This window comes from Platalea leucorodia (assembly GCF_965183815.1).
Source record: "Platalea leucorodia genome assembly, chromosome: 14".
Taxonomy (NCBI): Eukaryota; Metazoa; Chordata; class Aves; order Pelecaniformes; family Threskiornithidae; genus Platalea; species Platalea leucorodia.
Window position 1 is genome coordinate 7,349,316 of NC_138836.1, and position 25,301 is coordinate 7,374,616.

The 25,301-nt window shown below is 44.9% G+C and overlaps 1 protein-coding gene across 4 annotated transcripts in view; it reads left to right on the forward strand.

Moving 5' to 3' along the window:
- Positions 1 to 1,615: 1,615 nt before the first annotated feature.
- The window catches only part of ABCA5 (ATP binding cassette subfamily A member 5), a 33,782-nt gene continuing 10,096 nt past the window's right edge, over positions 1,616 to 25,301 (forward strand). Inside the window, exons 1-26 of one of the 4 annotated variants that reach the window (XM_082326732.1) lie at positions 1,616 to 1,740; positions 4,250 to 4,373; positions 5,014 to 5,127; positions 5,862 to 6,066; positions 7,206 to 7,364; positions 7,582 to 7,679; positions 8,359 to 8,588; positions 10,068 to 10,209; positions 10,965 to 11,153; positions 11,511 to 11,658; positions 12,457 to 12,625; positions 14,213 to 14,271; positions 14,826 to 14,936; positions 15,145 to 15,320; positions 15,759 to 15,878; positions 16,684 to 16,822; positions 17,006 to 17,096; positions 17,313 to 17,452; positions 18,966 to 19,085; positions 20,093 to 20,294; positions 20,528 to 20,697; positions 21,595 to 21,728; positions 22,685 to 22,822; positions 23,484 to 23,597; positions 23,949 to 24,119; positions 25,068 to 25,181. In XM_082326732.1, the coding sequence (XP_082182858.1) occupies positions 5,023 to 5,127; positions 5,862 to 6,066; positions 7,206 to 7,364; positions 7,582 to 7,679; positions 8,359 to 8,588; positions 10,068 to 10,209; positions 10,965 to 11,153; positions 11,511 to 11,658; positions 12,457 to 12,625; positions 14,213 to 14,271; positions 14,826 to 14,936; positions 15,145 to 15,320; positions 15,759 to 15,878; positions 16,684 to 16,822; positions 17,006 to 17,096; positions 17,313 to 17,452; positions 18,966 to 19,085; positions 20,093 to 20,294; positions 20,528 to 20,697; positions 21,595 to 21,728; positions 22,685 to 22,822; positions 23,484 to 23,597; positions 23,949 to 24,119; positions 25,068 to 25,181 (3,444 nt within the window). In that variant the 5' untranslated portion in view covers positions 1,616 to 1,740; positions 4,250 to 4,373; positions 5,014 to 5,022. Of the gene's footprint in view, positions 1,741 to 3,704; positions 3,792 to 3,949; positions 4,029 to 4,249; positions 4,374 to 4,687; positions 4,741 to 5,013; positions 5,128 to 5,861; positions 6,067 to 7,205; positions 7,365 to 7,581; positions 7,680 to 8,358; positions 8,589 to 10,067; positions 10,210 to 10,964; positions 11,154 to 11,510; positions 11,659 to 12,456; positions 12,626 to 14,212; positions 14,272 to 14,825; positions 14,937 to 15,144; positions 15,321 to 15,758; positions 15,879 to 16,683; positions 16,823 to 17,005; positions 17,097 to 17,312; positions 17,453 to 18,965; positions 19,086 to 20,092; positions 20,295 to 20,527; positions 20,698 to 21,594; positions 21,729 to 22,684; positions 22,823 to 23,483; positions 23,598 to 23,948; positions 24,120 to 25,067; positions 25,182 to 25,301 lie in introns of those variants that run through there. The other 3 variants (XM_082326733.1, XM_082326731.1, XM_082326734.1) reach the window with 3 other exon arrangements.

Consider the following 25,301-nt stretch of genomic DNA (forward strand, 5'->3'; position numbering starts at 1 on the left):
TGTATTTACTCAGTCTTTACTAGGCAAAACTAAAGGGCATTATTTAATTAGAGTACTTGTATCTAATGCTCTTTGTTAAGTTGGAAACTAATGAAAAAAAGAAAGTTTCCAGTTAAAGCAAGACTTTCTGATGTTTTTTTCCCTGAAGGAAGTGCTAGCATAAAGATCGGGTGGGATTTGATCATTTTCTGTATGTGAGGTATCTGAAGAAGCCTGGACCCGATGCTGCTGGGCCACACCGCTCTTGGGGGACATCTGGTGGAAGCAGCCTCCTCCCCAAAACCTCCTCCCCAAGACCTCCTCCCCAGGACCTCCTCCCCAGGACCTCCTCCCCAAAACCTCCTCCCCAGGACCTCTCCATGCCGGCCCATGGGATTTCTGTTGCTCTGGGGCTGCGGCAAAGGGTGCCTGTGCCTAACGAGGGCCCGGGGACCAGGGTGGGGGCTTCAATCCTGGAGATTTCCAATCATCGCTGCAGGTGAAGGTGTGAATGCAAAGGCTGCTGCATGGCCGGCATACCTACTCGTGTAAACCGTGCTTTCCACTTAATGCTGTGCTTTGAGACCCTTTTCTTCTCTCCGAATGAGGACACAGTCTCCTGATCTCAGTTTTCCAAGTAAAAGTGTTGAGTCCATGCTGTCGTTACAGAGCTGCGCTTCAGCACAGGCGTGCGTGATGCTCGTGCAGCTCCTCAGGTGCATGAAACCAGCTCAGACAAGGAATTTCAAATACTCCACCAAGCTGCTGTGCTGCTCTGCAGGAAGCCGAGCAGTCGGTCCTCGCCGGAGCAGAAGGAGCTGCAGAGTTTCTTCCCGAGCACGCACGCAGCATCCCTGCTGCAGGACTCCAGATGCTCAGCGACACCTCTGGGTTTGTTTCATTTTCAGCTCAGCCTTTCCCAGCAACTTGCAGGAGGCATTTAGAAAAACAAGCACGTCAGATTGCGCTCGCGGTACCAGGAACAGGATAATTGAGATCTCAGTGTTTTTGATCACATCCCACTTGTCAGCAAAAGGCCCGCCATGGACTGAGGCGAAGGGCCTGTCCCGAGGGCGACAGGAGCACTCGGTGGGAAACATCGCGCACCCTCGAGCTGCTGAGGTAAGGAACCCACACACATAAACGACGGGAATTCAGCATTTGTATTCAAGGCAGAATTTTAAACACCTTAATTATATTTTGAGTAATGCAATAAAATACTGGCGACCTGGACGCAGGCAGGAACCGGCAGCACTGGATGTATCGAGGCGGCTCCCACCCAACCATGAATCTCCGGGCTCCCGGGCCGTATTTCCAATCTTTTTCGTGGAGGCCGGGGCGGGAGGGGGGTCCCCGGGAAGGGGGTCGGTCCCCGGGAGGAGGGTCGGTCCCCGGGAGGAGGGTCGGTCCCCGGGAAGGGGGTCGGTCCCCGGGAAGGGGTGGTCCCCGGTGCCGGGCGGCCGGGGGCGGGGGGCGGCCCCGCTCCGCCCCGGGGCGGTGGTGGCGGCGGTGCAGCCCGGCCCCTCGCCCTGCGCCGGGGCGGGGCGGAGCGGGGCCGGGCCGGGCCGGTGAGTGCCGGGGCGGCGGCGGGGCCTCTCCCGGCCGCGCTCCGCTGCGGATGGAGGCGGGGAGCGGGGGTGGGGGGCGGCTGCCGGGCCGGGGGAAGCGGCCCCCCCGAGCTGGGCAAACCGGGAAGGGGAAGGGGAGGAGAGGAAGAGGAGGAGTTGTGCTGTACCTGGCGGCGCGCGTCATTACTCTAGAGTAAATGCTTTGGCTTATTTATTTATCTATTTAATAAGGTTTCGTGGCTGGGCAAAAAACGGTGAGGAACCGACATTTGAAGGGTTTGGGGCGGGGGGAAAGGGGAGGAATGGAAAGGCGAAGGGGTGCCCCCCCCCCCCCCCCCCCCCGTGCCTGGAGCTGCGGGGTCCCCGGGGAGCGCGGGGCCGGAGCGGGGCCGGGGCCGGAGCGGGGCCGGAGCGGGGCCGGGGCGGGAGCGGGGCCGGAGCGGGGCCGGGGCCGGAGCGGGGCCGGAGCGGCCCGGCCCTGGCGCCGTCCCCTTCCTCGCCCTGCCGTTAAGCAGCGATGACTCGGAGGGAAGCGTTCTGCAGTCGCGGGGCTTCATGGTGCTCGTCAGCCCGAGACGCGGCTGTTTCCCCCGGGGCTCAGATAAGGAAGAAAAATCAGCCTATTTTTAAAAATTCATACATAAAGCATTTAGCTTAAATAATTTAAGACCATCAAAAAGCACATCAGACTTTTCCTTAAGTATCATTTAGGCTATTGTCTTCTTGCAGCAAGATCTATAATCTTGCCTTATCCTTCTGCAGGTGTTCACTGATGAATTGGGGTTTTTCCCCTCAAGCCACGGCTCATTTAGCTGAGGCTCCCCCCCCCCCCCCCCCCCCCGTTTGTTTTTTTAGCTTAAAAACCAAGGGAAACACGACATGCAGCACTAAATGACATAAACTGACCCTTGAGGACCGCTGTCAGGTTGATATCTGGGGAAGCGAGGGAGGTCTTCCCAAGTATCATCTGATCGTAGTTTCCCCCCGTAAAAAGCCCTAGCACCCCCGATGTGGAATTAAAGTACAAACCCAGTCATTTCCTTGGGATTCCTTTGATCGAGGCGCCCGCCAGTAGTTGTGTTTCAGCCACTTCTGTCAGTACGAGATCGTAAGGAAGTGGCTAAATTGTGGGGGACTTTCGCAGGTTAAAAATATTTTCATTTTGTCCAGTATTATTCAAATAAATGTCTTGGCAGCTTCTTTTTCTGTTCAGCCTACGTCTTCATTTTCCTCATCTGGAGTTTCTAGGAGGGTTTGGGTTTTTTTGCCCAGATATAATTTTTCACCATTCAAGTGATACTTCTTCAGTATTCGTAATTGCGTGTTACGTAGCTTCATCAGCTCATGTGGAGATGGCAGGTGTAATATCAAGAAATTAATTAACATTCTTAAAATGACCCTTCTTCCAACCTAGCTGATATAAATTAAAGCATGGAAGCGTTCCGGTGAAGATGTGGAAGTATTACTGGTTTTTTTGGGGGTTGTTTTTTTTTTAACTGGATAGAAAATAATTAAAGAAACGGTAACTGGCATTAGTGATTGAATGGGATTAAATCAGCTTTGCCAATTTTCTGGATTTCAGTAACATCGAGGCGTGTGACTGAGGGAAGGGGTTGCCGCTTTAACGCGGTTGCGTAGCGTTCAGCAAGGAGCTCGGTGGAGCTTCTCCTCTTGTAAGGGCTCTTGAAATCTGCTCCTGAAAGCAAACAGTGGAAATTCAAGCACTTAACAGGGCATGCTGTGAGCAGAGGGGAGAAGCACATTATTTTTTACGACCTGTAAGCAATAGCCGCTGCTCTTGATTATTTTTACAACACACGGCTGTCATTTTGGAGCATTTCTTGCTTGAAAACATCCAAAGGAGTTGTATGCATTTTTCCTGCAAGAATTAGTTATTAGCATAGGTTGATGTTTAAGCATTTTGCGTTTTGTTTTTGTTTAATCAAAGGAAAATATTTTGCTTTATTTTTGGAGTAGATTCAATGGGCTTTTATCAGCAGCACTCCAGGCTCTAGGTGGGATCTCTTCCCAAGCCCTTGCTTTCGGTGCTGTGCCGCTGCGGCTCCGGCAGGTCCTCGAGCTGCCTGCGCCTGCTGGGGTCACTGCCCCGGGGGGGGCCCCGCCGCCCCGCAAAGGCGGCCCTGAGCTGCGGGTTCGGTTGCTTGCGACCGCCTTTCCCCTCCTCTCTTCCCTCCTGCGCTCAGAGAAACGCAGGCTCTGATGGAGCTGTCTGCCGGGAAGCAGGTTGTGTATTTGAAGTTCTTCAAGCTCAGCTCATAGCAGCGGTGCTGACATCTGAGCAGCCTCGTGTGTTTCTTTAGTTAGACGATGTCTGCGCTCCAAAAATAGATTTCCATATTAAAATGCAAATAGGGAAGGAAGCTTGAGCCATGTGTTGTCTAACAGATAGAGGGGAAACCGGGTCCTGCCACAGAGCTGCTCTGAATGGGCAGTCACCAAAACCATCAGTCCGCTTTTTGAGTAAGCGTTGAGAGCTGTAAAACCTGGAATATGGATAAATTCTTAAAACCTGCACTGTGTTTTGGCTGAAATGTTGAGAAGTGGCTCGGTTGTTCGCCTGTGGCCCGTGGGCGTTGCTGCAGGGGGGGCTTGTGGCCGGAGCCGTCGGGGAGCTGGCAGGGGCGGTGGCACGCAGACCTGGGCGAGTTCTGCTGCTCTCTCTGCTCACGATTATGTTTCAGCTTCACAGGTGAGGAAACGGGGAGAGATGCAGATTGACCGGTGACTCCGAACCTCAGACGGGAAGGTGGTGGCAAAACTGGGGATAGAAGCCCGGTGGTTCCCCAGCCTGGCGTCCCTCACCAGGTACGTCCTGGTGGAATGGGGTGCTGTCTCCTAGAAGAGCATTTTCAATTTTATTTTTTCCCCAAAAGATTATCTGTGCTGTGCAGCTGGCCTAATGAAAAGGTAAAAAAAGGAAAATAAGTAGTGTTGGATCTGCTCTGGAATGATAAAGGGGTTACTCACGGTAAATTGAACAGTTTGCCTGGGGTGCGATGGCTCTTGTTTTCCGATGCATGGGTCTGGCTGGCTGCCCTGAGCTCACGTGATGGACACTGGAATTGTGCTCCGAGATAAATACTTTGGTTTGTAATCTATATGTAGCAAAATGCAGATGAGCCCAGGTTAGCTTGAGTCTTGGGAGGTTGCATAGAGCTGGTCCTGCCTTTGGGTGGGTGCTCAGATGGCATCCCGAGGCCTCTCCCAGCCAGTGTCCCCAGCTCTCTTGTTGCAAATGAGTACTGCCAACGGCTTCATGTAGCGAGCATCTAGCGTGTATATTGGAAGGCATTTAAAATATGAAAAATCGAAAATGAATAATTTATATAAAAATATAAAAAATGAGATACTGAATGCTGTAACTGCCTGGCTTTTGCTTTTTAAATTATTTTGTCATTTAATATAGATTTGGGTTTTGTTGTTTGTTTTTTTTTTTTTAAACTAGTCTTGAAAAATGGCACCAGCTACTCCAAGAGAAGCAGGAGTATGGAGGCAAACCAGAGCTCTCTTATTCAAGAACTGTCTTATTAAGTGTAGGACTAAAAAAAGCAGCGTGCAGGTAAGTGGAGTGCTTGTTTGCTGCTGTCTTCGTGTCTGCAGTTATTCTGCATTTGAGTGGCTCCTGAGTCAGAGGCAATGCTCAGTTTTATTGTAATGTTTCTGAAGCTTCAGGGTCTGCTCTGAATTTTGGGTTGAAATAGGCTTTTTCAGGAGGTATTTTGTGATCCTTTGGTTGAAAATGTATCCTAATGTGTAAGGCATTATCCAGAAAATACCCTTGAATTAATATTGCAATCTTAGTGCACTTTTAAAGGCATTTGTGCCCTTAACTGAGCAGTATAGCGAGATTAGACCTCTCCAAAAGATTTTTATCTTTTCTAACACTTTAGCCCTGTGCGTAGGTGATGTGTATGATACTTTAAGGTGTATTTTGAGGTGAAGAAGAGACAGTACAATGCATGGCTAGACTGGTGTAATGGTTCATGGTTTGTGTTTTGCTGCTTTCCAAATAGCATAAGTTTGCTGATATTTGAAGCACGTAGAATTATCCCTTTGTACCTTAGAATGGCTTCTCAGGCGACCAATGCACGCGATTAAATCCTGCTTCAGTGCAAGAGAACGATTTGGCATTGAAATTACTGTTGCATTGAAAATGTGCAGGGAACTTTACAGTCAAGTAATTAAACTCACAGTCCCGCATTTAAGCTTTGTGTAACTAAGATAAACTTGTGGAAATTCTTGTTCCTATGACTGCTCTTCAAAGTTCTCATATTTCTTTCTTTCTTTGTACAGGAGGTTCTTTTCCCACTGTTTTTCTTGTTTTGGCTGATTCTGATGAGCATGATGCATCCGCACAGAAAATACGGCGAGGTCGCCAACACCAACCTCGGCACTCTGGATACCTCCATGCTGGTGAATTTTGTCATCGGATACACACCGCCAACCCCAATGGCGCGAGAAATCATGAAGAAAGTGGCTTTTGATAACTTCGAAGATGGTATTCAGAACCTAAGCATTTTATTTTTCTCAGTATATCTCATGCTGTGGCTTGTGTTTGAAAAGGGAGCTCACTGTTGCTGCTGCTGCTAGAAAAAAAGCATTTCTTTTCCATCGCAGAGAGAACAGACTGCGAAGGCGGTTTTTTCTTTTTTTTTTTTTTTTTTTGCTTGGTTGGCAAATGTTCTGGCACTGCCATTTCAAAGTGGCTCATGTTCTCCTGTTGCAGCCAACAAGTGTTATGTGGCTGCAGGAAAGCTTTTTGGAGGACCCAAATACAAAGTACAAAAGGCCCCTGAACGTCTCTAGGGCTAACTAGTGCTTGTTCGGTGACGTCCTGGGGCAAATTCAGGAGGTGATGCTGTCCTGCAGATCTATTAGGTCTCATTTTCTGTGCTGTTGTTACTATGAAAACAACATCTCACTTTTTTTCTTTTTTCAATGGCGATTCCCATTAACACCGTGTCACCTTTTGAAAGCAATTTTTCTTTTTTTTTTTTTTTTTTTTAAAAGTGCTTTGCCTGCACAGCTGACACATCTAGCGGGAACTTATCTCTTGCAAACCACTCTGATGTATTTTTAGTTTGGTATCTTTGATTCTCTTCCTTGTGGTATGCATGCTTCAAAGGTACCGCGCAGAAACAGCCCGGCCCGAGATCTGCATTTTCCTTACGGGTGCCCTCAGCTGCTTTGAGCAAACGGTTCCACTTTCCACCTTTGCAGCCCATTTTCCTTCTGTCCTCTGCTGAAGTCAGTGGCAAAATACCATGTTTTCATATATTTAGCCCTCTGCACTGGCTTAATCTGCCCTTCTTGAAAAGAGCTCGTGGTGGAGAATAAACTCTTGGGTAGCCGGTGGAGGACTGGGGCACAGAAGCTCTGGGAGCAGCAAAAAATGGGGGAAAAAGGGAAAGACTCGGAGGTAGATTTGAATTACCCACCCTGCTACCGAGCGACACTCCTGCAGGTTTCTGTCCAGGAAAATACTTCCTTTACTAGGACAAAAATACAACCCTATATCTATCCAAAACGAAATAAATCATTTATGATTAGCATGACACTTCTTTAAAACAGTGTTGCAGTTTTTCTTCCTGCTGTGGTGATACCTAAATCAACACGATAATTTCTTCTGTCTCGCAGGCATCATCACAGAGGAGTATTTAAGCGAAGAGGAGCTGCAAGAGGCTGGTGCTTCTAAACCCTCCAACTTTGTGGGTGTAGTGTTCAACGATGCCATGTCCTACCAGCTGAGGTTTCCCGATTCGGTCGCTATGTCTTCCATTTATATGGAGTCGAGAGGTAAATGTGCATGTTCTAATATGTACTCTCTAAGGGGATAAACTGAAAAATCAGACCCTCTTTTTCTTTTTTGGCCTGATGTTGCGTATATTGGTTTTTGGAAGTTTTTTCCACCATGTATGAGGGATTGCCTCAAGCTGCACCATCTTTACGTTGGGGATGGGACAGCTGTAACTCTGGCTTTTTGCATTTTAAAATGCCCTGCTTTATTCTGCAGCCAGTTGCTCCAACCTGCGGAAAGGATGCGAATCGGTAACGTACTGGAGCTCGGGATTTACGGCTCTGCAAGCCTGCATCGATGCTGCGATTATCCAGGTAACGCTGAACAAGTAACATAAGACCAAGGAGATTCAAATCTGTGGACTGCCTTGGCTCCGAGTGGTTTTGTGATGTTGTCTATTAATTGTGTAAAATGCCATATCAAAAATTAGCTTGAATCCAATGAGCAGGCAGAATATTTCATGTGGTTTTTTCCGTATTTTGTACAGAAGTGTTCTTGTCCAGTTGAATAATGGCGACATTTGTCTTCATTGTGTCCAAATGAGCTTGAACCATAATCGCAGCCATCGTCAGAATGGGAAGGCTTGACAGTGCTCACCCCAAAATGCTATTTAAGATTCTGTACCAAAAGGGGCTGCAGAATTTGCCTTACTATTTTATTGTCAGTATTTGTCAGCAATGCCCTTTTCCCTATTTCTCTCCCGTGATGCTGCTCGCAGTGAGAGCAAGTCTCATCTTTTTAGGTGATAGGAATTGCAAAATTGTTCATTCTATCTCCAGGTGTTCAGATGTTCTCCAGTTCCTCTGCTTTTGGACTGGGATTTGGGGACGGGAAGGTTTCGGGGTCTCCAGCTCCCTCCCTGGCAGTGGGGATGGAGCACACGGTGCGAGGCGCTGGCACGCGGGGGCTGAGCCGGGGTCGCTGCCGCGGGATGGGATGGGGCTGTAAAACCGGGAGTGATGCAGAAATAACTCTTCCTTCTCTTCCTTGCAGCTCAAGACGAATCAATCGGTTTGGGAACAACTTGAATTGACAAGAGCAATGGTCATGGGAGAGGCTGCGGTGGTGGAAATAGATAATTTTCCTCGTGCGATCATTTTAATTTACCTAGTGATCGCTTTCTCGCCCTTTGGGTATTACTTGGCGATTCATATTGTGGCAGAAAAGGAGAGGAAGTTGAAGGAATTCTTAAAAATATTGGGACTTCATGACACTGCCTTCTGGTATGTGAATGTTTGGTATAACCCATTCTTTATAAAAGAAATATAAAATATATAAAGAAATATTTAAAAATTAACACTTTCTAGGAAAACTCCTCTATCCCGTCCTCCAGTTTTTTAATTGTTTTCAGTCTCATTAACTGAAAACAGCCTAAAAGTGAGATACTCTGTAAAAGCGAACAGAGAGATACTTGCAGTATCATGAAAATAGGAATATTTTAGTAAGTAAATACCGGAGTAATACTGTTGCATTTATGCATGTAAAGTTACGCTGGACTTAGAGGGATTAAATGTGATGATGTGTGAGATTTTTATGTAGTTTGTTTTTTATTGTTTCTAAATATTTTTGGCTCAGTCCCTCCTTTTCTGGAGGCTCAACAGGTAACCTGCAGTCTCTCTTCAGAGTTTATCAGCAGCGTTTCTGTGACACATAATTAAATGAAGCTTACTCTATAATTTTAACATGACAGAGCAGTCTAAGCAACAGGTTTTAATTTGTTTCCTTACCATGATGGAAATTGTCCTATGCGATATAATGGGTTTTTTTTCCAAATGGGAGGATGTACTAATTTGAAATCACTGATAGTTGCAGAGATAAAAGCAGGTTTAGCTTTGCACTTTGTCGCAGCGGCTGCCAGCGTTTTAGCATCTTTCCCTGCTGCACCGTAACAGCCAGCTGGGGTTGTCTGGCTTATTTTTTTCTGGTTGCTTTTGTTTTTTATTTCTGCACCCAAGTTCTTTTCTGGCAGCCAGTTCTGTTTGTTTGCGGTATGCCCATGGTGACAAATCTTATTTAGTTGAGTCCTTCACCTGCAGCGTTGGTCCGCTGTCCCCACTTGCCCCTCGCACGTCGGCATTGAGCATCTCTGGTCGGGAGAAAATCGTTGTACTTTTCCCAGTGTGAAATGGGAGCGATCCGCAAAGGCGCGCGGGTAATGCAGCTGTGATCGGCCGCTGAATATAACTCAGAAGCTTGCTTCTGAGGAAGATGTGTCATTTTTTACTACCTGTACACAAACCACCCTTGTTTCCTGAGGTCAGAATTGCTCACAGACTTGCAACTCTGTTTTTAAAAAGAAAAGGATTTTATTACCCTGCCCAGCCACTGGAATGACTAGTGTATTAAATTTTAAATAGAATTTCTTTAATTATTAAAACCTACTACTCAGTTACCGTCTTTTGGTTATACCAGAGAATTAATCATGCAAGTTTAAAAAAAAAAAAAAAATCATGAATCATCTAATTGTGTATCTTTTTGATGCTGTGAGTATTGATGTGTGTGCTCTAATGCCTAGAACAATTACAGGAATGTTTACAAGAGCTCTTTTTATCTGGGGGCTCTTGTTGTGTTGCAAGCTTGTCCTTCGGTGCAGCTGTCTGGAATATTAAAGAATGGTAGTTTTAGTTATTTTTGTGTGTGAATAATTCAGGCTGGGAATTCATTGACTGGTTTCTGTTCTTTTTTCCCCCTTTTGCTCCTAGGCTTTCTTGGGTGCTGCTCTACATGAGCCTGATTTTTGTCATGTCCATTCTTATGGCGGTGATTGCGACGGCCTCTTCCCTCTTTCCCCAGAGCAGTGCCTTTGTGATATTTCTCCTTTTTTTCCTGTATGGAATCTCTTCAGTAAGTATTCCTGGTCTCATTGAATTTGGCCGTCCCATCCCTGTGGGTTTTTTTTCCCTTCCCATCTGATCTTGTTCTCTCTACTAAAGCACTCGGAACAAATGTAGCTTCTGCAGGACCAAACGGTGGTGGGTCTCTTACCTGTCCCCATCCCCTTCCCTGGGTCCGCTCTGGTTTGGGATGTTGCACAGGTCTCGACTGTCACTGTGAGCCATCTCTTTCCTTACTGAAATATCTGAGTTTATAATCATCTGTCTCTGAACTGAAAACACTGTCTGTACAGCACCGTTTCAAAGTCCAAAACCATGCCCTCTTCTAAACATTTGCTGTTACTATCTAGTGTAATGTTAAAACCCTAATTAAAGGTCAGAGGATTCATTTATACAGCACATTGCTTGTCTGAGTTCATAAGCAACCCATGCAGAAGTAGTTATTTGTTTACTGTTTAGCATTTACAGAAGGTGTGCTAACCAGGGTGTATGTGCACGCTCAGCCGTACAGCTCCTTATTTTTCTTTTATAATTTTTTTCTGTGCTCTGTCACCTGGCATCTTTGGGAAATCTGTGCCTCCCGATGGTCTGTTTGTAAGGACAGTGTGGGATGCGGGTGAACGCTGTAGTGACTATACCTGGAAAATTATATGATTATCAGAGGCAAAATTGAAGCTAGGGTCTTTTTACTTTAGTTTTTCTGTACCCTGTATTATTGTTTTTTTTAATATAGTACCTCCTTGTATTTTTTTAATCTGTCCTTAGGTTTTCTTTGCACTTATGCTGACACCTCTATTTAAAAAGTCAAAGCACGTGGGTATAGTGGAGTTCTTGGCCACGCTGGCTTTTGGTTTTGTGGGCCTTAATATTGTCCTGCTGGAAGATTTCCCCAAGTCTTTCGTGTGGATTCTCAGCCCCTTATGTCAGTGCAGCTTCTTGATCGGTGTCGCGCAGGTAAATAACCTTTTACTCCCCTGAGTGCAACCTCATCGTGCTCGTTTGTCTTGCATCATTTTCAAATAGGTAGTGATGTAGATATTCTTAAATATTTTTTTTTTTCATAAACTGATGATGGTGGGGGAAAAATGCCTGTTTTAATAGCTTCCCACGACAATTTAATATCAAGTAAAATACAGTGCACCATCAAGCTACTGTTATTCTTTGTGCTTGTTGCTGTGAACTCAGTCACTTTTTCTTTTTTTTTTTTTTTATTTTTTTCCTGTTGCTAAGTTTTGCACCGTGCTGTCGCACCTTTCCAGGCTGGTACAGTGCCGGTGTGTAACGTCTCCATTTGTCTGTGTTTGGTGGCAGGTCATGCATCTAGAAGATTATGAAGATGGTGCAACATTTTCAAATCTAAATCACGGTCCTTACCCACTCTTTATCTCTCTCATTTTATTGGTGCTGGATAGCATATTTTATCTGCTTGTAGCTGTCTACCTTGATCAGGTTATCCCAGGTATGTTCACGAGAAAAATCGAACTGAACTGTGCTAGCATCACCAATTCCTGAAGTCCTGAGCCCCCCAGGTTGACGCGGCTGGTGCCGCTGGTGGCATTTCTGACTTAATTTCAACCGTGGAGAAAGGAGATGCTGCTGTTTACAAATACATTTTACACTGTGACTCAGAATACCTCTAGCTGAAACCATTTATATTCTGTTAAAGCTGTGAGATGTGAGGAGGGGTGTTAGCATGTTTAGGACTGATGGCCTTTAGGTGCGCCAGCTAAACTTGGTTTCCCTCTTTCTAAAGGAAGAGCTTCTTACTGGGTTAACCAGTGCCTTGGCCTTCGCGATTTGCTCTTACAGGGTTGAAAATTAAAGACTACTCTGCCTATTCCAGACCTTTCCTTGTGACAGCAGTAGTTTAACATGAAATATAGAATAAAGTTGTTAATCTTGCGATTAATGCCTGGTTAAGCCCTTCAGCTCCCTTTGCCTCTGATCTCTCTGGCTTTATTTTGCCTGTGTTTAAGTCACTGTTCTTTCAGCACTGGGGATTTCTCTTGCATAGAAAGAGATTTGCGTATATATTTAAATACGTAGCAAAGCAGGAACCTCCTAGCAGTGTTGATGGGAACCGTGGCTTAAATGCAGGTAATGTAAACTTGGCTGATGAAATCGGTCCAGAATGGAGGTGTGGGCTGGCTCCGAAACTTTTAGCGGGATAGCTCATGGCTTTTACATCTAAAACCCAAAAGGTAAGGAATATCTGCAGTTACTGTTAAGAAGTTGTCTTTTTCCCTTTACTATCCAGGGGAGTTTGGACTACGCCGCACGCCATTTTTCTTTATGAAGCCCTCGTTTTGGTCAAAGCACAGAAAAAATTACAAGGAGTTGTACGAGAGCAGCATCAATGGCAGTTTAAGTTTCAGTGAGATAGTTGAACCCGTGCCTTCCGAATTTCAGGGGAAAGAAGCCATCAGGTACGATTCCTGCCCTGTCCCACATGGGGTTTAGCAAACCTGGGTCCCTGACATTTAATGTGTAATTTGAAAATCACTCTTGTTTCTCCAGTTGTTGGATTCAAATAGCATATGGTATGCATTGCAGAGAGTCCTCCACACACACAGCACAGCTAGTTTCCATTTTCAGTGAAGCCCCATCATCAACGACATGGATGCTCTCCAAGGATAAATCACTGGGCTTAAAGAAAGGGTTTGTTTGTGGATTGTATTCCTTCAGTTGGAGTCCTCTCAAAACTGGACGGTTTTCCATTCCCTCAGTTTCACTGAGGCCACGAGAGGTGTAAGCGGTTGCAGATGTTGAAACGCCTACTCTTCTGGGAGGGCTTAGTTTCTGGTAACACACATTTGAGGAGAAAAAGCTGAATTCTAGGTTTGTGCGAAGGCTGTTGTGTTCTCCGTAGACCAGAGGAGAACTCATGGTGGTTTTACCCAGCTGCCCTATCAAAGAGGGTAAAACAAAACTGAAAAATACATGTCCATGCTCTCATCTTCCGCATTGCATTTTGTGTCACCTGTTGTCTTGCACCAGGACTGTCGTGCATTTTTAGTGTGTCTCAGATATTATTTTCAGTAGCTTCCTTTTAGCCCTTGTTTCCATCATTTTCCAATGGCATCGCCAGATGTGAGTGGAGGAACTCTGCGTCTTCCCTCCTTCTGGTTGGCTCCACTACTCTCAAATAAGTATTTGAGCTTAGTGACCAGAACGAGTCTTGTGTTGTCTACACTACCCATGTCTCTTTGGGCATCTGCCATAGGTTGAAGGGTCCAGTTTTAATCCTGGTGTTCACATGAGAATATTGTGGCCGTTTTTGCATTATTCATCCACCCTGGACTCTTTCCATACCATCCCTCAACCAGCTCTCTATCATTTTTGCACTGTCTTGTCATCTTTACATGTACAGGTTTTGTTTTCTTTCACACCCAGTTCTCCTCCCTGCTATTCACACCTGTAATCCACTCCCCATCCCCATTTTCAGGGTGGCCAGGCTTCCAAAAACCACCCTTCACATGGTGCCTTCAGGTAAACTGGTTGTTTTTTTCATTTTGAAAAAAAGTGGGGCTGGAAGGAAGGTTTGTACCTTTCTTGGAGAGAAAGATACCTGCTTTCTTTTGCCTAAGCTTGATGAAGAGCTGTCAGTAATCCCATTTTTGGAGTCTGGTGTACTAATACCTGTTTTCTGTGTCCTATCTGTTGAGTTTTCTGTTGTATTGTGAAATTATCAGAGAGTAGCTGTGCCTTTTTCTAGCTTGGGAAACCTCTAGTGCATTGTTCTACTGTGTGAAAGAAACACAGATTTGAAATAATTCAGTCTGTCGTCGTGGGAAATACCTTAGAAAGTGACGAGAAAAAACTTTCTGATGGGTGGAGATGGACTAAGTTCTGTGACAAGATGCCCTGTCTCTTCACTTGCCTCTATGGGTCTTTAACGTGTCCAGTGCCACTTTAGCATGGTTGTCTTGTTGTGACTGTTGCCGAGCGTTGGTCATTCAAAATGACATCTAAAGATCCTAAAATAGTTTATAAAATGACCTATCTTCTTTCAGAATCAGCTGTGTTCAGAAAACATTCAGGAAAAAGGGGGAAACTGTGGAGGCTCTCAGAAGTAAGAACATTTTAGCTTTTTAGCTGCTTATCAGATGCAGAGGAGCAATAGCTGAAGTGTTGAGTGGTCTTTTGTTTTTCAGTTTGGGCTTTTTCGTTTCTTTTAGTGGGGTGGGACCTTGGAGCATGAGTGCCAGATGTGCTTGTGTGTGTCTTCTCTCACCGCTTTGGCAGTAATCTTGTTTAAAATGGTGCCCCAAAAAGAGGAGCCTCTCCATCACTAAAGCAAGCCTGCCGGCATCATCCCCGTTATTCCTCCTCTGCCCATGTTGTTAGTGATATGAACTTCCCTGCCCCATCTGCCTGATCTTTTCATCTCCTTTCCCCCTGTGGCTTTTAAACGCAGCCACCCCGCAGGCAGGGCAGGGGCTGTCCCAGCCCCAGCGGCCCCGTGCCGTGCGGGGGTGTGGAGGTAAGGCGTCCCTTTGAACGGAGAGTAAATGCATACCCCATATGTCAGTATTTGAATTTACCTCTGCGGTAGGAGCCGGCTCCAGGTGCCACGAGCACATCGCTAACGTCTCCCCTTTCTCTTGCGCCTGCCTCGGGGACCAGACTTATCCTTCGACATCTATGAAGGTCAGATCACGGCTCTGCTCGGGCACAGCGGCACCGGGAAGACGACGCTGATGAACATCCTCTGCGGGCTGTGTCCACCGACGGACGGTGAGCTTCTCTGGTGTTCGGAGATTTTGAGTACCCTGCTTTTGAAAACCAAAGCTGTTAACCTTTATGGTTATTTCAGCATGCACCAAATTTTTCTCTGGATAATGTCTGGAAGAGTCCACTTTAGATTCACGTCCATGTTATCCTGCTCTCTGGCTCTAAAAAACTTCTCAGTTGATGGCTCCTGGCTTTTTTTTTTTTCTTTTAGGGTTTGTCTCTGTCTATGGGCACAAAGTCTCCGAAATCGATGAAATGCTTGAAGTGCGACAAATAGCAGGTGTGTGCCCCCAGTCCGACATACACTTTGATATCTTAACTGTGGAGGAGAATCTTTCCATATTTGCTGCAATTAAAGGAATCCCGCAGAATGATTTGATACAAGAGGTAAGTCAGCTGGGCACAGATACTATCTGATATGTTCATTTTTAGCCTGTAGGGCAAAATAGCCTTGTATTGTACAGATATTTCCTTACTACAAGTTTGCAGGGGAATATTACTTTGCAGTATAACCAACAAGGAGGCAGAGTACAGACAGATGTTTTTACATAGATAAACTGTTAAATTCTCCTAGGAAACTAAAATGCTCGTGAAACATTTTAAATCCTAGCATTTGTGTTCAAGCATAGATACCTTTTAACTTCTTCAGGCTTGCTGGAGCTTAAGACCCTGCTGTGGATGTACAGGTTCGTTAGCAGGGTGCGCAGTTCAGGTACAGAATACACTGTCAATTAGGAACAGTTAATTTGAATGTCAATTGTTAATAATCTAGTTAAAAAAATGTATAGCTTTTTTAACAATAAATGCGTTTCTTATGTTTTAAAGGTGCAGAAAGTGTTGTTGGATTTGGATATGCAGCCTATCAGAGATAACCAAGCTAAAAAACTAAGCGGGGGGCAGAAACGGCGGCTGTCGGTGGGAGTTGCTGTTCTCGGGAACCCAAAGGTGAGGGTGGCGGAGGCGTTCCCGACTTGGTGTCACTGACTCACCGAAGGGTTGGTGTCTCTTGTCAAAACCGACTCATGCATATAATAATATGTAAGATGCAGAAATTATTGCTGTGAGCAACTGTCACTTTCCCCCCTCTGCCTCATTTGTGGTTTAAACAATTAAAATCACTTCAATAGCTCAGCTTTTATGCTCGAGGGTGTTAATGGCTTAGCTAATGGCAGTAGCTCTGGATTTGATCTCTTTGTGAAATAAAAAGCATGACAAGTTTTATGTTGTTTCTGGCAGGTAACATTTAGCCCCCAACAGTGACACTGTCAGAGCCTTGCCTTGCAAAGCCATCCAGGCACCTGGAGCAGGGACGGAGCCAGAGGGCTCTTTTGTGTTACAGATCTATTATTTCTGGCCTGTAAGAATGGGGACTGCTTTTAGATCTGTAGTTAAAAATGATGCGTGTGACAGTTCACTGGGATTTTAAAAGCATGTGTGTATATTTAACCATCCCTTAATAGAAGGAATGAATCCATAGCTAAACATAATTGTGTTAGAAACAGAATAAAACAGACTGTGGCATGAACTTACTATATGATTTTTCCATTTGTCACGACAGGAGATTAATTTATTCAAAGTGTAGTGAAGACAGGTGCCTTGCTTACTCTAGGATGTTTCCTATATGTTTTAGAGGACTAACTAGCAGGCTTCAAACAAAAAGCCCTGTATCTGTTACGTAGGTGGGATTTCCTGAGGTCAATACCTTGCACGTGGATATGGCTTTGCAAACGCTTCTTGGTTTTGCACAAAGGTTTTACTGCTGGATGAGCCAACTGCGGGTATGGATCCGTGTTCGCGGCACATCGTCTGGAACCTCCTGAAAAACAGAAAAGCGAATCGCGTGACCGTTTTCAGTACCCACTTCATGGACGAGGCGGATATCCTCGCCGGTGAGTCCTGCCGCTACCCCCTGGGTACCGCCCGGGGTACCCAGTCCCTGAGCGACAGTCATGGTATAGAGCAAAAAGCGATGCTTCCCTAACCGTGGTATATGCCTTTATTTGAAATATATAGTTGGTTTTTGGAGGAAATGAGCAGTCCTCTGATTTTTTTTTTTGTTTGTTTGTTTCTAGATCGTAAAGCTGTGATTTCTCAAGGGATGTTAAAATGCCTTGGATCGTCTCTCTTTCTCAAAAGCAAATGGGGAATTGGCTACCGCTTGAGGTAATCTTTTTGTCTGATACCTGTTATGTGGCATCGTGTATCTTTTTTATTGTTTTCTGTTGAAATCTGTAAGATAGCACCCCTTACCCCCAAAAAAGATCCTTTTATCATCTTCACACTGAATATTTGGTTCTCTGCTGGCTGCTAGTTCCGATGCTGGTGTAAGGAGAAAAGCAAGCTTTAAAAACCCCAGTTTCTTGTGGTGCGTTTTCTCAGTATGCACATCGATGCCTATTGCAACACGGAAGCTACGACCTCGCTGATAAGGCAGCACATACCTGGAGCCAGCCTGATCCAGGAGAATGACGAGCAGCTCGTGTACACCTTGCCGCTCAAGGACATGGACAAGTTCGCAGGTATTGATGGTTTTGTTCTGCTGCAGGGTTGAATGGCTGCAGAAGAGAAATCCATCAAGCGTGGCTGTAGCCTGCAATTCTTGTTAAATTGTCACTTCTGCATTTATGTGTTTTTATACGTATTTATTGTTTTGCGGATTTAGCTGATACTCAGTCGGCGAGGTCTTTCTCAGGCGAGCGAGGACCTCGTCGCCTCCTCCACGGGGGTTGTGGTGTGTTACGAGGGATGCGGGTACCCGACAGCAAGTGCTGGGGAGGTGCCTTTAGCAGAAGGGTGAAGAGACCCTTTTATCCGAGAGTCCCCTCGTCCTGCAGAAGCATCATCTTATTGCAGAGCATTTTAATGAGCAGGGCTGGCCTCCAGCGGGAAGCCAGAAAGCCCCAAGGCCTACAGTAATCAATCCCCCTTGTTGTGAGCCACAAAGAGCACTGTGTCACTGCCTTAAAATTCAGTGGTGAGAGGGAGCGTGGAACAGATGTGTTGGTTTCACTAGATGGCAGCAATTATCTGATCCGTCCTACACAGGGCTCCTTGTTCATCTTCCAGGAGAAAATGGAAGAAACGGTGTGTCCTTTGCGCTATGTGGAAAGCTAAGGGAGAATCAATACTGATGTGAATGCGGCTCGTATTTCATAAATGCTTTTTTCCCTGTTGCATTTAACCAGTTAATAATTTATTAGCTTTACCTTTAGCAGCCACTGTGTGTACTTTTGAAAAACAGGCATCCTCAATTCCCTTGAACTGTTTGAAGGAGAAGCCAAGGTTAGGAAAATGCCTCAGCCCCTGGGGCAGAAGAAATTGCGAAGATCTGATGAGCATCACTGGGTATCTGACTGCTCTTCCCGTTTTACGCATTTGCATTTCCCTTCAATGTGACCTTGGCTCTGAAACTCCTCGTTTTGTCAAGTCCTTCACTTCATAGGACTGGCGAGAGCCCAATAGCATTTTATATCCCAAGGTGCTAATAAGTGCTCTCACTCTGAACATCAGTTTGGTCTTCAAGCTGTGCATACTGTCCAGGATCTCCTGCCCAGTTAAGCTGGCTTTACAGATCTGGGTATTTATATATATATATAAAGTTACTCAGTGGTTTTATTTGTAAAATCCCTGTGCCTGGGCAAGGATCTAGGTAGGATGAGCCGTCCTGCAGTCCCTGTGTGTGGCATTTCCCGGAGAGGAGCCCTCGCAGCCAGCCAGGAGGCAGCTCTGAGCCCAGGAGCTCTAGGATGCTGAGGTGGTTTTCATAAACACTACAGCTTTGGGAAAACATGCCACACTTCCCACACCTGACCACAGAGGTTGAAGTTTTGTGCTAAAAGGAGCTTAGCCCAACCTTGGTTCTCAAGCCATGACCCGTGTCTTCATAATTAAGCAACCATATTTGCACGTTACCTGCTGTTCAGAGTACCGTGCAGAAGGCTTTAGGGATGCCTCCGATGGGCTTGAAGGTCTCTCAGGAAGATGGTGTAATCCTGTTTCAGAGCAACCAGTATGTTTCACTTCTGTCTCCAGGCTTGTTTTCTGACCTCGACACTCATTCCCATTTGGGTGTTATCACCTATGGCGTTTCTATGACAACGCTGGAGGATGTCTATCTGAAGCTGGAAGTTGAGGCAGAGATCGATCAAGCAGGTGGGATGGACCGTGGCTGTTTTCCTGTTTTCCCTCATATTTGGTTTAGTTTCAATTAGTGTAGAATTGTCCGTGCCATGTCACTGCCAGAACTTTTGCTATGGAGGTAAGAATAAAAAATCCTCTCGCAGAGTGCTACATCCAGCAGCATGGGGCTCCTGCAGTCTCACGGCGTTCCAGGCTTTTGAAATATTTAACATGAAAAACATGCAAAAGCCACGAGTTGGGTGGGGAGTGATTCTAGGAGGATCCAGGGGAAAAGCTTTTTACTGGCTGTCTCTGCAGTAATTAATTTTTCATCCAGTGTACTTACATCTAACTTCTTTGCTTTACAGTTGCACTTTTTATGGCTAGCTTTTTAAAATGTGCTTTATTTACCTAATGGAGCTTACTTTCCAGAAATTGTAAATGCACAGTATAAAATTTATTTCCAGCCTTCTGCGTGAACAGTACTATTAGTAGCCTGCACTTAAGGCTGAAATAGCTGAATTTGTCTTTCTTCCCCTCCTTTAAATTAACTTCTAATTCAAATGAAAAGTTGGGACCGCTTAATATTACTCCAGAATGAATCAGTTCCTCTTTTGATGTCAACTTTGAATTGTTTAAGCTGTCTTAATCTTTCTAGAGCTTTCTTTGTGATACAGACTAGTAAAGTATCCTGCTCCACAAAGCTTTTGCGTGGGTAGAAGAGGGTTTAACAGCTGAATATGCTGGTGCTGAGTAACACAGGTGCATACATAGGCTAATGATAGGAAATTGGGGCAAGTTGCACCTTTTGAGTGGCAGAAATTTGTATCATCTGCCTTAAGGCTCTGCTGTGCGGGTGATTTGGGGTGGGTTGGAGTCATTGAGCTTGGGGTTGAGAGATGGGGATGAGATGAGATGGTTTCCCCAATAGCAAGGGGAAGGAATTGATGGCCACCCAGCTTTCTTCAGCCCTACCATTTCAAACCGCATAGCTTTGACAGAGCATCAGATTTGTAGAGTTTTACTCTCTTCTTTTTCAGATTATAGCGTGTTCAATTCCCAGCAAGTGCAGGATGAGGTGGATACAAAATCCCTTGACGATATGGAGCAGAGCCTCCTGATGCTCTCGGAGACGAAGGCGCCTGCAATGAGCAATACAGCCCTCTGGAAGAAGCAGGTTTCCACCATAGCAAAAGTTCACTTTCTTAGTCTCAAGCGGGAAAATAAATGCGTGAGAGTTATGTAAGTATTGGGGCTTTCTCACTTACATACAAAATTCTCAAAACCTGTTGGAATGATACCAGTGAAACGGCATGATGCGATTAATTTTTTCCCATAGTTACATTTCAACAATAATAAGTGTTACTGTTGAATACATGCTTTTTTGGGGCAAGGGAGATGTTGTTTTAACATGCACATAAACTGGGTTGGCTTTTGCTGAATTTTAATAAAACCAAAACTTTTATTTCTTTCAGGTTGTTGCTTTTTCTGATTTTTCTTGTAGTTCAAATTTTATTGTTTTTCATACACCACATCATCAAAAATTCTGTAGCTGCTATCAAACTTTCCCCTGATTTGTACTTGCTGAAGCCCGGGGAGGACTATCACAAGTACAGGAGTCGTCTTCTGCTGCAGAACTCCACAGGTAGGAGAGCAGAGATGCTCCGTGGGGGTAGCTCCTGTCTCCACCTCTCTCTTTAAAGATAGCATTTCACGTGGTGGAGAAAGATAGTGTCTGCTACTTTGGGGATTTGGAACAAACTTTTTCCTTGAAATTAACCCAAATGAGGAGTTTCCAAGTACCCAGAGATGGTAGAGAGTGAGTATCCTTTGTGCCGTAGGGTTTGGTTCAGAGATCTTCCTCCTTCTCCTCCTGTGTCTCACAGCCTTGTGCTTGCTATATCAAAAGATGACCCGTATGAAGGAACTGGCCAGAGAGACATTTAGATACATCAACATTAAAATCCTGCTACAAAGCATTTTGGAAAATTCCTTTTTGTTTCAGCTTCAGATGTTTTAAAAGCACGTAGCAGCGATCCAAACAATAGAAACAAGCATCTGTTTGAGCTATTGGGAATTTGTCCTTCATACAACTTAATTTCTCTGGACACTGTATCAAAGTGCCACTGGTGTCCTGCTCTCTTAGCTAATCCTCTGTTCAACTGAAGCTTTGAGTATCCTGATAATGCTTGTTGGCAACTCCGCTTCCTCGCTGCTGCATTTGACTTGCACAAATTAATTGGAGAATATAAACAAAAAATTTTCTTGAATGCTTTGGAGGCTGTTGAGTGGGAAGCTGCAATAAAAACAGTCGTGCTGTTCAAAATAACAGAGGACTCTCTTTGGTGGTCACGTGTTGCGTCTTAATCTCGTCCTTGGGATCGTATCGAAACCTCCCCCGACTTTGGATCGGGACAACATGTAGGGAAACAGGGATCTTTCATCATAGGGTTAGATCAGTGGGAAAATTCATCAATAATGTTGTGTAAAATACTCCAAGATGGTGATGAGTAATCATGTTGTTTTCTCTGTCTTACACCAGAATCGGATATCGATGACATTGTCCGCTCTCTTGGGAGCATGAACGTACTCTTGGAGATGTTCAATGGCAGTGATTACGTCTCAGCTGCACCTCACAGTGCAGCTTTAAACGTGTTTGACCTTGAATCCAGACAGGTAAGACGGACAAACTGGCTCGGTCGTATCCCAAAGAGCGGACAAGCAGCTGGTTAGGGGCTGGGTTTGTTGTACTTTTGCTTGAAAGGCACGTATTGAGTCGTGTAATCAAATAATATAATGTAATATTGCTTATAGAAGAGGGCTGCAAAGAGGACTTGTATTAACAGAATGGAAATATTACCAAAATAAATGTTCTTCCATAATGGTAATTATGGTAGACTAATAAAACTTCCATCCCCCTTTCTTTCCCACAAGGATACAAAAAGCCAAGAGACATGTTTTACTTCACAGGAGACCTGGCATAGAAATTCTTTTTATTTTTTTTTTTTTTTTTCTTTTTTTACTTATGCTGGCTGAATTATACAATTTGACAAAAGTATAATTCCATGGTGCTCTCATGTGTAAAGAAAAATGAGTTTCTTGGATTGTAAGTATTCATTTCAGCGTGGTCACTGAAGGAGCATCAGAAAGATTTGAACATCGGGGTCGTATTTAATCTCCAGCAAAGGAACTGCTTCGCAATATGCCAGCTCTGTGTCTTGTTCCCATTTTTATTCATTGCAAACTGTTAATATTAGTGTGACAGCGCAGCCCTTAGCTAATGTAAATTTTTGCCTGTCTGGTTTTTAAATGCATTAGCAAGAACATAGGAGTGCAGGTCATTGTATGCTTTGTTTTTCAGACTGTAATTGTCTGGAGCATCATTTGTCACAGTTGCATAAAACACTCTGGGAATTTATTCCCAATAATTTGTTCTCTATGAGCATGACTGTTTTCCTGAACTAGGTTACATGTTACACCCACCCTGAGCAGCCCAGAGCTTCCTGCAAAGCATACTCTATTATGCAAAGATTTTTCCTGATGTTCAGGTTTAATTAAGCCCATAGGAGAGCCCTCTCAGGATATTACCCTTCATGCAGAAGAATTAACATAGCAAACACTTTCCTTTCCAGAACTATGTTTTCACGGTCATATTCAACAGTACCATGGTGCATTCCCTGCCAGTTTTGATGAATATTGTCAGCAATCTACTTCTGCGCAATTTAAATGTGACAGAGAGCATTCAAATCTGGAGCAACCCCTTCGTTCAGGTGAGCAGCACCCATGGCTGCAGCGGGGGCTGCACGGCCAAAATCACCCTTAAACACGCGGTGCGTGGCAAAGCGTCCCTGGGGTGAGGGGGGGAGTGTAAAAACGTGCCGTAAATGAAGGGAGCAGCTGATTGGGACTGTCTGCAGCAGCAAGGGCTATGCTCTGCACAGCACCGTTAGGAAGGATTGGCCCCAGTAGCCAAAGCCCATGGAGTAGTCCTTGGTGGTACGGACCTTTGCAGAATTGAGGAGGACTTGAAAGGTGCCAGGATTTTGTTCCGCAGCTTGTGGAAGCGGAGGAAAAAGGGGTTTGGAAAGAGGATGTCCTGTTGGGAATTTGTTACGGGTTTGTTACAGGTTACTTGCAATTCTTGGAGGCTGAATATGGGGATGCTGGAGGTCTGCTGCCTCCTGGGCAGAGCTGGGGTGGCCGTTGGGAGAGGAGAGGACCTGCTGCAGGAGAGAAACGCTCTAGGAGTTTATTAGACACTCTTATAAATACTCCAAAAACTTCCATAGGTATTTTTCCTCATGCTGCGGCTCAGATGATCTTGAGATACACAGAATATACGTTTTAGCATTTGCAGTCATGTTCTGATTCTAAATGCGTTTTTTTGGTCATGCCCATTTTGGTATTGAAGAAATCTGATTTATATTTCAGAATCTTCCAGACACAATTTTCAGACTAGAGATCTATTTTGAAGCTGTGTTACTGGGAATCATTATTACTGGAATGCCACCCTATTTTGCCATGGACAATGCAGAAAACCATAAGGTAAACTCCCAGATGTGGGTTCATAGACTGCACAGGAACTTAAAAACCTCGGCATTAAGAGGTATTTCAAGTAGCGTCTTTTTGCCATAAGAGGCAGTATGGATGTGACTGCTGTTTGCTGCCTGGGGTAGAGCGGATTTGGGAACAGCCCTTTTGCTTTCCGTGGAAATGCTTTTTGCTTCTTTGGCAGCTAAAATCAGCAGTAACTGGGTAACACGCTGATGCCACGTCAGTGTAAAAGCAGTGTATTAGAAGGAAAAACAAGATCCTGCTGACACACCGAGGCAGATTAGCATAACGTTAATTTTAAGTAACATTTAATTAACGTTGCATTTTCTTTTCCTGTTGCAGATCAAAGCGTACACGCAGCTGAAGATAGCAGGGCTTTATCCCTCAGCTTACTGGACTGGGCAAGCCGTTGTCGACCTCCCGCTGTTTCTCTCCATCCTTGTCCTGATGATAGGCAGCCTCTTCGCCTTTCACTACGGCGTTTATTTCTACGTTGGCAAGTTCCTTGCTGTGGTGAGTGCGGTGGGGACCGGAGCACACATGGGGATGTGAGAGCATGGTTATGTTATTTTCCAGAAGTGCTTATTTTTATTAGATGGTTCAGCAGACTTTTTCCAACCGATATACAGGAAAAATGTCTAATTAAGGCTGCTGGCATGGAGGCACCAGTCAGGCTGCACCAAAGGCAAAATAGTAGTACTTTCTGTGGGGAAAAAATACTCAAATTTGGAGTTTCATACAGAACTGAAATAAAATGGAGCTTTAAAATACCAGGATCTTCCAAGGAAATACTCTGTCCTCCTTTGCCCTCCTAGTTCAGTCTGCCTTGCGCTCTTTGCTGCCAGTTGATAATTGCTCCATTTGCATCGGCGTGCTGCTAATGACAAGGTTACGGTGACTTTGAACACAGACCAGCTCCGCAATGAATTGCAGCGTATGATGAAATCGAAGAGATTACAAGCCTTCATGTCTTTTTATATTCAGAGCGGGCTTCCCTGAGATATTGGCTGTAATTGAGAAGAATCAGATTTTCCTAGCTGCTTTCCCAGAAGCTCTGAGTTAATCAGGCTTGGGATGTGACCGTTGCACTGCAGGGCTATTTTTCTATCAGTGCATCTACCTTTGTTTTAATTTTTGTGAAAAGGCTAGCGCTGAAGGGTGGAATTCCTAATATTTGCCAAAATCTTCAGGTCAACATTTATGAAAGCCTGTGTTATAAAAAACAGTGGGAAATAGTTTAAAGGCAACTGAGTGAGTGAGGTTCCTGCCTATCCATGTACTCTCTTATTTGTGTCTCGAATAGTATATGCTGTATGTACCAAGGCGGCAAATTATATCAAAATAAGTGGCAAAGATGAATCCAGAGTTACGTAGCACACTAAAGTAATTCCAGCTGATACAAAAAATTCACCCCTGGGTTCTTGCTGTACATTTCCTGAGAAACCTTTCCTATCTTTGCAGATTTTTTGCCTGATTGGTTATGTCCCATCAGTCGTGCTCTTCACTTACGTGGTCTCCTTCACATTTAAAAAAGTCCAGAATACGAAAGAGTTTTGGTCATTTATATTTTCAGTGGTGAGTAACTTTACCTTGAGTTCAGTTAGCTGGGAAGATTGGTTACCTCCAGAGCCACAACAGGCTTCCCAGTTATTTTATTTAACCGCGTCTCCTTAATGCACAAGAAATTTGAAACAT